Source organism: Arachis ipaensis, chromosome B8, assembly GCF_059453495.1.
Source record: "Arachis ipaensis isolate K30076 ecotype BB chromosome B8, ASM5945349v1, whole genome shotgun sequence".
Taxonomy (NCBI): Eukaryota; Viridiplantae; Streptophyta; class Magnoliopsida; order Fabales; family Fabaceae; genus Arachis; species Arachis ipaensis.
In genome coordinates, this window is record NC_142443.1 from 2,564,122 (window position 1) to 2,577,184 (window position 13,063).

At 32.6% G+C, this 13,063-nt stretch overlaps 1 protein-coding gene and 1 pseudogene across 2 annotated transcripts; both read left to right on the forward strand.

Annotated features, from left to right (window-relative positions):
• The first annotated feature begins 266 nt into the window (after positions 1 to 266).
• On the forward strand, positions 267 to 2,136 carry LOC107610270 (protein ALTERED PHOSPHATE STARVATION RESPONSE 1-like; annotated as a pseudogene). The gene is made up of 4 exons (XR_015896425.1): positions 267 to 725; positions 904 to 955; positions 1,123 to 1,145; positions 1,255 to 2,136. The product of XR_015896425.1 is annotated as a protein ALTERED PHOSPHATE STARVATION RESPONSE 1-like (transcript).
• An 8,443-nt stretch (positions 2,137 to 10,579) lies between these two features.
• Positions 10,580 to 12,472, forward strand: LOC107613994 (uncharacterized). The gene is made up of 3 exons (XM_016316204.3): positions 10,580 to 10,791; positions 10,946 to 11,021; positions 11,757 to 12,472. Exon 3 carries the CDS (start codon positions 11,803 to 11,805, stop codon positions 12,211 to 12,213), a length of 411 nt encoding a protein of 136 aa, XP_016171690.1. The 5' UTR covers positions 10,580 to 10,791; positions 10,946 to 11,021; positions 11,757 to 11,802; the 3' UTR covers positions 12,214 to 12,472.
• Positions 12,473 to 13,063: the final 591 nt, after the last annotated feature.

The window sequence follows — 13,063 nt, forward strand, 5'->3', positions numbered from 1 at the left end:
GTAATAATTATTATTAAAAAATATAAAAATTATAACAAATTAAATATATTATAAATATAATTATAAATATAATAATAAAATAATATAATTTAGATTGGATAGAATTAATCGTAAAAAATAGATTCAAAATTTAATTAAATTTAAACTAATATAATTTTAATCGATTTTTAATTAAATAAATAATTTAATTTAAATCGATTTGAATTTTAACATCCTAAAAATCAGTTACTAGTAAGTTTGTTTCTCCGCCAAATCTTAATTGACTTTGATTTCTTGTCTCCACACTCAGTTATCTATTCTCTCCAGCTCATCACACTCACTCAATTGAGGAAGATGGATTGCAACCAATCCAAGATCGAGAACGAGGAGGCGGTGGCACGCTGCAAAGACCGCAAGCACTTCATGAAGGATGCCGTTTCCACCCGCAACGCCTTCGCCGCCGCACACTCCTCCTACGCCACCTCCCTCAAGAACGCCGGCGCCGCCCTCAGCGACTTTGCCCACGGCGAGGTCCAGAATCCCCACCTCAACGACCTCCCCCACGCCGGCGGTGTCGCCCCCTGAACCTCCTCCCTCCGCAGCCCTTAGAGAACCTCCCACCGCCGCCCCATCCCAGCTTCTCCGACGCCCCTCCCCTGCAGCTCGCTGTCAGCATGCCGGAGATGAAGATCCCCAAGCCCGAGGCCAAGCCCAAGCCCACCATGGAGGAGGACGAGGAAGACAAGGTATTATCACACAACAAATACATTATTTATCAGTTAGCTAGTTACAATTGTTAGTTACCAGTTAGTTTTCTGTTATGTTGATCATTGCATTGTACTTTGTACCAATCTTATATATAAAACTGTTGTGTTCATAGAATATATCATCATTGTTCTTGATTATCTTCATATTCAATGTAAGGATTTGGAGAATGAAGGGTCTTTGAGGAGAAGAAGAAGCAAAAGGGGTGGAAGTAGTGGTGGTGCAGCGAATACTACCTTTAAGCTCAATTGATTCCAATAGGATACGTTATTATGAAGCCCAATATTTGATTATTGCTTATTTAGCAGTGAAACTGCATCCTAGATTCTTTTTGGGTTATTGAATTTATTGAATCATATTTTCGTTTTTCTTGTGCAGGGCACATTAATCACTCTGAAAAGGTCATGCGAGTTATTACACGGAATAGATCCTTTAAAGGAATGCCTAGTGTGGATGATGGGAAGGATGATTCTGACTCAGATGAGCAAGATACCCATGCTGCTGTATTGATGTCGCTTGAAATCCTTGGACATTTCCCAGTCTCCTAAGGACACAAGTGAACACCATCATGACCGAACAGGCCAATTGTTGGTTGTCGCGCATCAGTGGCATTCACATTTTGAGATGCTAGTTGACAATCAAAAGAAATACATAAAGGCCTTAAACAATTGGTTAAAATTAAATCTTATCCCTATCGAAAGCAGTTTCAAGGAAAAGGTTTCTTCTCCCCCAAGAGTTAGGAGTCCACCCATTCAAGGGCTTCTCCATGCATGGCAGGAGCGACTAGAGAGGCTTCCCGATGAGCTTGCCAAGACAGCTATAGGCAACTTTGCTGCTGTGATGGATACTATTTATAACATGCAACAAGACGAGATGGGTTTGAAGAGAAAATGTGAGGATACAAGAAAGGAGCTTGCCCGGAAAACGCAGCAATTCGAAGATTGGCATAACAAGTATATGCAAAAGAAAATACCAGATGAATTTGATCCTGAAAATGCAGAAGGTAGTCATGGCCCAGACCGGACGAACCTGTTGCAGAGAAGCAGTTATTGGTTGAACAAATTAAGAAGAGGCTGGAAGAAGAGGAAGAAGCCTATGCAACTCAATGCCACAAGTGAGGCAAAAGACCTTGGCAAGTCTCAAGAATCGTATGCCAGAGCTCGTTAGGGCTATGAAAGATTTTTCCCTAGAGTGTTCCAAAATGTACTGTGAAATTAAGGTCAATATCGCTCAGCTTAGGCCAGAGCTCATCATGAGGGTAGGTTTGTGCTTTGTGGGTTTTTTCCTTTTTTCTTTTTTAATTTATTCGGGTAAAGTATATGTTTATTGGTTGTTATATAATGTTCTCTTGATTCGGGATGAATGTTGAATATTTAAAGTAAGCTGTAATTGAATGTTCATACAACTGAGAAATAGGGAGGTTGAAATGTAGTAGTAAATATAAGAACAGGCCATAAGCTTACGGATGATTAATCTGAGTTTATCATTACATATGAAATTGTTTACATAGAGAGGAAACTTCATACACCTTGAAACCATTCGTTATTCTGTTTCTTGAAGGCACACTATGTTACATAAATCAAGATAAAAGTTTTTGCAAGCAGCATTTAAAAGAACAAATAAAACAACTTACATTGGATCTCTATTGATTGAGCAATAGATCCGGTTAAAGATTTAACTGTTGCGGCATAACCAAAGTAGTGTGCTGCATTGGTTTCGTACTGATCCAACTTCTTGAACCAAATCCTTGCAAGAACTCCAATTCTTCTTCCACCAAATTGCAAGTTCAATAACTTATTATTTATTTGGGCCCCCTAAACTAGGCTCATTTTTTACTATATGGAAACATTTTTGGTGTTTTTACTGGAAATGGGTGTATTTGGTGTCTTTACAAATTAGTGAACGTGTCAATAGAACAATTTCAAATAGAACAATTTCAACACGTGGACGTGCTAATATGTTTTTCTGTTGCCATATAATTATGAACCATTTTTAATAAATACAAAGTTATAACTTTTTTTATGTAACTCCCTTCTTCTTTGGAAATGCCTCTCTTCCTCCCTCCCCAAACCGTTATGTGTTTCTAAATGAACGATTTGGAGGAAAGGTTGAACTCAAATCAAAGAGCTTCAACCCTGCGTTGTCTGGTTCCGGAGTTCAGCATGCCAGCAGCTGCCAATACATCCACCCCGTGTTGAAACAGGGGTTTGCAGTTCCTTAGAAACGTGCGGAAATTTCTGTGAAAACTGCATGGAATCTCTGCCCCCTGCATGCCCCCTTGTTGGTATGGAGCCGCTACGTGTGTGTCGCAGTCTGGAAACACTGGTGGCCATCTCTGTGCATCACGCCCTCCCTGTGTTGCCTGGGAACTTCCATGTCGACGGCGAACCTTCTGGCTTACTCTGACGGCTCGCTACTAACACACCCCGGCGTGTTGATCTGACCCACAATTTAACAAAACTCCCCAATTGCCAATATCATACCAAAATACCATTAGTCTTTCCACAACAAATAATTTCTGCCCTAAGCTACCTATATGTAATAAATAAATGACACAAATTATATGTGTATATTAACATTTGACGGGATTCTAATGTTATGGTTGATTGATTAGAATAACTTTTTTGATTGGTAATGCTATTTACTAAGAAAATAAGAATGCAAACTCAATTGGGAAAATAAATTTAATATTCAGTAACGAGCAAACTTATTGAAACTTTCTTTTCCTTTATTTTTTCTTTCTTAGTATATATACACTATCCTGACGGGATGACACTCCTCAGCATCACTTCACCGTTCTTATTGAAATTTACACAAATTTATACAAACAATCTTTCCAATGTTTTTGTTGCCACCGTATCTTTGGTTCTCGGATATGTATCCGATTATTATGCTTTTGCCTTTTGTTGCTGCTATATTTTTATTCTCGGATATCTTATCTATCCGATCATTAGGGCGATTTCCGCCACCTGTTTTGCTGAACTAACAGCAACTCCAACCTCTCGTTGGAATTCACTGTCAGCTAGATGTTGGAATTTTTTAAGAAATTTTTAATAAGTACAAGCACCATAATTGTGTTTAGTAAAATAATTTTAAAACTTAAAAAAATTATAATAAATGTATTTATAACGAAGAATAATTTTTTTTTTAATTTTTAAAATTTTATATAATATTTTAAAATAAAATAATTTTAAAATAAAAAATTATTTTATATATTGGCTCACCTTTATAAATCACAAAAAATGGGACACATATCTCAAATAAACTACTTTTATGATTATATATCTATATTTACATATGTATATATATATATATTGTTATTATAATTTTGACTAATGTTCATGTAAGGAAAATTTTATGATTGGTTTTCATAAACCAAGTCAACCTCTTCACATTTCAAAGAACATATAAAAAACAAACAAATATCATAGATCTACTGAAAAAATACAAAAACAACACACACAAAAATAATATAAATAGATAGAAGTTCATATCTAATATGTGATAGAGATGTATTTGTTTTAAAATTTGTGAAGATTAGGTTGAAAAATAAAAAATAGATGAAGATTATGCTAGAATTTGTGAAGGTTAGGATGAAAAGTTAGAAATATATGAGTATTTCAATGACAACATAATAGTGAAAAATATGTGTAAAAAATAAATAAAATTTGATTAGCACAAGCCAACTTTAAAAAGTTCCCGCTTTAACAAGCCAGTTTATACATACCAATACCAATATCTTTTTTACTTTGAGAATTATGTGAACGTTATATGTGCTTTTTTTAATATCTTTTTTATTTTTTGTATTTTTTATATTATAGAATAAAGATGTATAAAAAATAAAACAAAAAATGATATAAATATTTGTTACATAGGTAACCCGAGATAAATAGATTGGGTTTGAATGATAGGTCCAAACATTGGAAGATTGTGGCCTCCGACTTACTTCACGTTTAAGAGCTGCCATTCGAATTGTGTGAGTGGGAGAAGGTGGGATGGTACCTGCAAAGACATTCTAATGCCTAAGTTAGTAAAGGGGTAAGCAGACTTAGAGTCTTTTGAAACTTAGCTTTACCTGAATGTGTCAGTGAGTAGTTCCATCGTCCCTTTATCTTAAGGTTGTTGAGGTATCTTTTTTAGAAGTGGGTGAGAGATTTTAGGGGGCAGCAAATAAACGTTATTTGCCAGTTTAATTCGAGTCCGATCTCTTTAGGGAGGAGCTTATGTGGAATCCGACCTCTCTAAAGAGGTCGGGTAGGTGGTAAAGACCAACCTTTGAATTGAGTCTTTTTGGCTTACTTGGGTCTGGACCATATATTGGACCAGGACATGAACAATATTATTTCTCAAATAAGGTATTCTTTAAATTCGTCTCTGAAATATTTTTTTCAATCAAATTAGTCCTTCAAAGATTAAGAATTAATCATATTTATCCTTCAATTACTTCACTCATAATTTTTGTCAACGATTGATAATATAAAATGTTAACTGATAGCATACATGACACATATTTGGTAACTAAATTGATAGATTTTTCTAAACATATTTGGTCAACATCCAATTAATTGAATGAATGAAGGACAAATATGATTATTTCTTAATCTTTAAAGGACCAATTTAATTGAAAAAAATTTTTAGGAAGAATTTTAAAAAATACTTTATCTTTTAGAGACTAATTTGACTATTAATCTTATATTTAAGATTTAGATGTATGTGATTTTTTTTTTTTTTTTGATGGGTTAGGTTAAATGGATGGTGGCTTGAGATTTGAGAATATGCGAAAGAGTGGATGTAACCCTACTCTTATTTATTCGGCCAATGAACTAAACTTGGTATTTCCTACTTCCCAGCATGTGATGTGATCTTGCCAAGTCAAACAGAACCAAGTGTGATTGGCACTTTTAGTCTTCGCATTAAGCCACATATTTTTCATGGTTGTTTATTTAATGATTTATAATGTCTAATTTGACCAAATGATGTTAAATTACTTAGGAGTTAGGACTTGTTAGTTATGAAACACTACAAAACACAAATAGTTAAATACAAAGCATTTTTTTTTTAAAGAAGAACAACTTTCATTTATAAAACGAAGAGACTATCTTAGATCTAAAAGCCAAAGACAGAAAAAAAAAATTCAAGAAAACAAGATATAAGAAAATTGAGGAGACAAAAACAAGGTAGGTAGGTGTGAGAAAGAAAAGAAAGAGGAGAAGGAAAGAAAATTTGGTGGAGAAGAAGAGAGGAGATGGAGTGTTGCCGTTGTCAAAATTGAGGTGGTGGCGACAACTCTCAAAATGGTGTCTGAATGTATTTTGCTATCCAAAAAAGAAAGAGTGACTTCGAGTAAGTTTTTGTGGAACAAAAATGTTTAGGAGATAATAAAAATCAATCTAAATTAGTTTAAAATTGTCTTATTTTATATTTATTAATTATTTTTAAAATAAATATATAATATTAAATATAATAAATATATAATCTTAGACGTCATATACATAAAATTATAGATATTAAATTAAATAAGATAATTTTAAATTATTTTCTCTTTAGCATTAATATTTTGTGAAACATATACCCTACCCATTTGTCACCAAAAAAAATATACCCTACCCATTTGCTATTTCTATTTCTCATGGATTGGAAAATTGTTCTTATTTTTTTTTTGTTGAAGTTAGTTGTATGTGGACCGAACCAGGCCCATGAGAAGCCCAGAAAATTTAAACGTAGGACCCATCCCTTTAACACCAACAGGTGGAAGATTCTTATTAGTTACTACACAACATGTCATGTGGTAAATGGTAATGGAAGCGAGGCCATAACGGGAAACAAAGAACTGGTCGCAATGGTAAAGGGGGACAACTATGCTTCATTTTAGGTTTGTGGACTATAAAAGTCAAATGCTACATTTCTTTTATTTATTATCTTATAATAATATAAATAAAGGTTTAATGTTAAAATTATTAATTGAAAATTTTTTTATACAAAATTTATGAAAATCATATTATGAAGTACATAATAAGAGTAGTTGATCCAAACTTTGAACAAAAACAGTACTTTCATATCATTTGATCGTCCCTTTCTTAATAAAAATAATGTTGTAGCCGTCTCCTTTATTTGAATTTAGTCGCAAAAAATAAAAAATAGAAAATCCTCTGATCACAAAAAGGAGCTAGTACATACAATACATGTAATCACAATTTATCATGTGGTGCATACTGCATACACGTCTTACATTAACCGGTGGAAAGCGCACGTGTTTTTTTAACCCAATATTGAGGAATCTGTTTGAAAATTGAGATTGAAATGTGTATAAAAGTGGTCATTAACGACATTGTTTATTTAAAAGTTAATAGTTGAGAATAGTTAAATAATAATTTAATCAATCTGATCAAATTATTTAATAAATTTTTAAATATGATTTTCACGTTAAGACAACTTATAATTGCATGTTCTACTTTAAAACACATAGATGTATCTATTTATATAGCTGTAACCCATAACACATGCAATTTAGCTTAGCGTGTATTGCTTTCTAGCTTCTATCCATATTTGGAATGAGACCACCGTCATTTTCACTTTTTTTTTTTTATTTATTATAATTATAATAATATATAATATGAGGCCTCACTGTCATATCGAGTGAGTGAATATATGAAAGAAAGAAACGTTATTGTTATTGTTATACTTTTCTGCCCTTATAATGCGAACACATTACATTATACTCAAAATAAATTTTTTAGAGCGGCGTGACATAGCGGCAGTACTAGTAGTATGATAGAATGTCTCAAATTTGAATGACGTTAGATTTAGGGCACAGGGTACCGTTGTTAGGGGACAGTTGGGGACATCTTAGTTAAAGAGACGAGAGATCTATCTATTTGCTATATTTTTTTTATCTCCAAACTCAACAAATAAAAAATTAATTTGTTACGAATTTAAATTTTAAAAAAATACTTTAAATAGATTCCTAAAGAATTTACAGTTGAATAGATTTGTCCTAATAAAATTTAACCAAAATTTTGACTTTGATATTTTTAGTTATACACTAGATACATTTCCATGATAATTTGATCCGGTCAAGACATCTAGAGGTTAATGGACTGACGTGTCAGGTTAACTGCCACGTATCACATCCAAAATAATTTGGTTCCCATCTAAGCTGGACAAAACGACGTCGTATTGGATCATGAGGCGAACGATATTGTTTTGCAGACGACAAATTCATCCCCACCATGGAAGGTAGAGTTGAGAAACGGCAACGTTTTAAATGGGGAACCTATCTGCCTGTTCAAGGGGACCTATCTGTCCGATGATTATGCTTTTATAAGGACCTATTTATTTGATAACCTAATGTTTGGGGACCTATCTGACGTATAATTGGTGGCATTATCCTCGAATATATTCATTGCTCTTTTTTTGTTTCATTGAAAACACAGACTGATGTATCTGGACCTAGTAGCTTGCAAAATTTTAATCCTCCCTCTCATGACAATCAAATTGAAGATTTTCCTTCACATGCCACAAAAAAATGTCTCAAGCAATCCTAAAGTATGCTAATTTTGAATAACTTAATGCGTATGTTGAACGATGGCTTGGAGGAGAGAGTGAAGCAATTGGAGAATCTGTTATTGAAGAAGAATGAGAATAGCTAAGTTGTGAAGAAGCATACTATTTTTACTTTGTTTAGGGGTATAATAATTGGGGACATTGATAGTTATAGTTGTGTTTTGTATGTATGTGGTGGCTATTTAGGCAAGTTTTAATTCGTGTTGATTATCAAATTGTTAGATTTGAATGTCTCATTATATTTAAATGGATATGCATAAAATTAATTGTGGTGAAAATAGTATAAAAAAAAAAACCACATTACTTTTGGTTTGTTTCGTCCATTTATCAAAATGGTTACATAACTAATAATCAAAATATTGCAACCACACAAGTAGTTAAGTTCAGTAACAACATAAACCAAATCTCACAAAAGAAGATTTATTTCCTTCAATATAGACTAAACCAAATCAAGCCAAATAACAAAAAGTCTATTTCTTCCAACGTAACAAAATATGGTGTTGGAATCTTTAAAAGCATAATTTCTTTGTAGACTACTTCAATCCCCATGTTGGAATAAATTTAAACAATTTAGATGTTGTGTCACTGGTTGCAGCTGCCATGGTCTCAACACTAACACTCTTCTGAGCCTTGAACCTGATTACTGTTTGCTTTGGACGTCTAAAAGGATGTTGAGTCTGGAATTAACAAAATTATTATGAGGATGTTTCATACAGATTTCAACATACACTTTAAGTCATTCAAAATTAGCATATTTTGGGATTGTCTTAGACATTTTTTATGACATTTAAAAGAGAATCTTCAATTTGAGTGTCATGAGAGGGAGGATTAGAATTTTGCAAGTACATCAGCTTATGTTTTCAATGAAACAAAAAAAAAGAATATATTTTAAGGTAATATCACCAATTATAGGTCAGATAGGTCCCCAAACATTAGGTTATCAAACAAATAGGTCCCTATAGAAGCATAATCATCGGGCAGATAGGTCCCCCGTTTAAAACGCTGCCGTTTCGCAACTCTGCTTTCCATGGTGGGGACGAATTTATCCTCCACGAAACGACGTCGTTCGCCTCATGATCCAATACGACGTCGTTTTGTCCAGTTTGGATGGAAACCAAATTGTCCTGGAGGTGACACGTGGCAGTTAACCTGACACGTCACACGTCAGCTCGTTAACCTCCACATAGGACGTTCTGACTGGGTCAAACTGCCATGAGAACGTATATGATGTATAACTAAAAACATCAGGGTCAAAATTTTAATTAAATTTTATTGGGGACAAATCTATTCAACCGTAAATTCTTTGAGAACCTATTTAGGGTATTACTCTAAATTTTATTTAAAAATGATAATTTTGTTAGTATAATTAATTTAAAGAGTTAATACTTAATTTATCCTATAAATTTATACGTGAGTCTAAATTTAGTTTTCAAAATTTTAATTGTATTTATTTAGTTTTTAAATTTATAAACGTAATTACATTAGTTTTTAAGACAATTTTCAATATACAAAAGATATAAATGATGTAGTTTTAGATGTGAATTTTTTTTTTAATAAATACCACTTTTGATATCGTTTTTTGGTTATTTAAATACTAAAATTAAAATAATACCATTTTATAAAATCAAGTGTGACATCCAATTATCTACATCAGCTTAAAAACTAATTAGAGATAATTACAATTTTAAAAATTAAATTAAAAATTATCTGCAAATTTATAAAATTAAATATTATATCTAATTTAAATTAGTCAAATAATTAACCCACTTATTTTTTTTGAAAAAATATCATAATTTTAAATTCTAACGATTCATTTGGATAAATTCATAAATTATTCTTTTTTTTTAACTTATAAAAAAATATAATATTAATGTCTGGTATAATATTTAAAATTAAATTATAATTTTTTAAAAATTATTTTAATATTTATAAAAAAATAATTTATTTTATAATATTTTTTATTATTTTTTTTAAAATAAATATTTTTAAAATTGAAAAAATAAAATATAAAATAATTTATTTATAAATATTTATTATTTAAATTATTTTTTTAAAAATAATTTAATTAAATTATTTATCCAAATTAAGGCACAGGAATATGTGTACACAAAAGACAAGATGAGATTCAAACCTAACAGCAAATGAATGAATCCAAATTGGTTTATCTAGGCTGTTTTCAGTTTTCACCACTTCCTAGTTAATTACCATATTGACCCCATGATATAAAATAAATAAAATATTTTTACAAATTACATACAGGTCTGTGTAGAGAGTGAAGAGGCAATCGACAAATATCTCTCTTTCTCTTTCTCTCTCATTCACGCCTTCTTCTTCTTCTTCTTCAGTTTTGTTCTCTCTTGTATTCTATCCCTACTTTCTTTGCCTCTGTTTCATTTCACGATTTCTTCATTCTTATTCTCATCATCAACACTCTTCCAACTCCTTTCAATCCTTTCCTATCTCACTCTTTCACCATATAGCTCGGTATTCTTTTTGCTGCTTCATTCATTATTCAGATCATTTCTTTTCCTTATTTAACTCTCTTTATTCAGCTTTTCGTTTTTCGCTGTTTGAATCTACTTGCTTTATGGATTGAGATAGATAAATTAACTATTTTTTTTTATGTTGCTTGTTGTAGAGTTTTCTTCTGCTGCAGCAGATTCCATTCATTCAGTCTTATGCTGGAGATGTCAACCGAGTTATCCACATTTTTGGTCAGTGTTTTCGTTGGTTTATGCATCTTATTTGTCTCGTTTTGTTGTTATTGGATTTAATACTTTGTATGCTTTATTGTGGATCTTCCAAATGATACTTTGTTTAGATTAGAAGCTTAGTTGTGCATTATTTCTCACTTGATTTGCTCTTTTTTCGTTGAATCGCCAAATCCCCTTACTGTGTTCTTATGTGCCCTAATCTGACTGTTATTTACTAAAAGAGTACCAGATTCAATTTTTGGGAATATACCTTTCTGTTACCTAGCTATCAGCTGCTGCATGTGAAACCAATCTGTGGTTGCAATATCTTTTGGGTTTTACTATTCTGTCACTGAAAAATCAGGGTTTCAAAGAACTTGTTTATTGTGAATGAATGGAATAATAAAATGGTGCAAGAACAATGAGAAGTCCTTTGTTCATCTATAGAAATGGTTGGGACTTGGGAGGGAGTGATATTTCTTATGGCTTCTTTTGCCTATGCACAAATTCAGTCATAGCTTTAATATGATTAACCTTTTAGATTTTCATTTCACTATGCTGCTGTGGCTTATAGGATTGTTTTTTGTGTGTTTGTTTTTGTGAGTACATACATATTACATATGCTTGATTATAAACAGGTGTTGGTGGGAAGAATATGCTAGTGCACCCTGTTTAATTTGAAGTTAGAGTTTATAATCCTTTGATATCTCTAGTTCTCTACTAAAAGTCTTGTAACTTGGCTTGATTTGTTTGCAGAGATCCATGTTTGTATGATCATATCTTTGCTGAGAATTTTAAGATTATGGGTAGAGGTAGAGGAAAGGGTAAAAAGCTAAATGTTACTAATCATGAAGATGCTGGAAGTGGTGAGGATGAAAAGCTTCCCACACAAAAGAGAAGAGGAAGGCCACAAAAACCTCTTAAAGATGAGTTTGATGATGAAGAAGTTGAAAAAGTAGAGGATGACAATGTCAATGTCAACAATATAGTTAGTGGCAAAGAGATGAAAAGTTCCATTGTAGTGGAGAATGGAAGGAAAAGGAAACGAAACACACAAGTGAAAGAGAAGTTAGACTCGATTGAGGAAGAAAATGGTGTTGGAAATCAATTGAACACGGATGGATTGGAAAAGTCCAATGGATTTCGGCACAATGGAAGCCGGCGTAAGAGCACTCCTCGTCGGGCTGCTGAAGCAGGTGTGCAGTGCAAGTAAGAACATGGTGCAATAGGTTTCCTACTCATGTGACCCGTCGAAATTGCGAAACAGGGAATGAGGCCCATTAATCTTTGAGCTCTTTACTTTTATTATCTTGTTTTATTTCTTTGACCTTAATTTTACTTCGTATTTGTTCTTTGGGGATGGTTGAAAGGGGTTCCATTGATTGATTCCCTGTGATTAATTCCTTTTTCGAGCATTGATATGAGAGTTTGTTATGCTGGTTGTAGTTCTATATCATGATATCAATTTTTGTCCCTTACTCTATTTTCAGTTTGAGATAGAAAAAGAATTTATGATCTTCCATTGAAGTTATGACCATGCCTCTGATGTTCCCCCAAGGAAATTTTGTCTTTGCTTCTCATGAGAAATTTCTTGACACTGAGTTAATAGAGAATTAATTAGATTATGTGTCAACAATATCAGCTTTCTTATTATTGAGTTGTTATCTTTTGAGTTTGTACCTTTTAATCTTTGTGTATGAATTTCTTCAAATTAAAAAATAGCCTTCTATAACCTATCTCTGGAGGTTTATATAGTCTCTTGGTCTATAAAAGAGTAAATTCAGATGAATTCATGAATCAGATTATAAGAATATAAAGTGACTCTACAAGAGAATAAGAATGGTGCTTTGCTGAAATGTTTGGCAAACTACTATGCCTAACAGATATTATGTTGTTTTCATGTGTTGGAATTTGGAAATCCAAATCAATAAGTAATAATGAAATGCATGCATAAGAATTCTAAATTGTTGGGTCAACCCCCTTTATTTTGTTTGTCCACTACATAATGGAATATGCGATCCCAAGTGAGATCGGTTTAGGATCCTGGGATCCTTTTCTATCAG

Coding starts and splice junctions, on each gene's coding strand:
- LOC107613994 (XM_016316204.3), top strand. CDS start 11,803: ATGGGTAGAGGTAGAGGAAAGGGTAAAAAGCTAAATGTTACTAATCAT.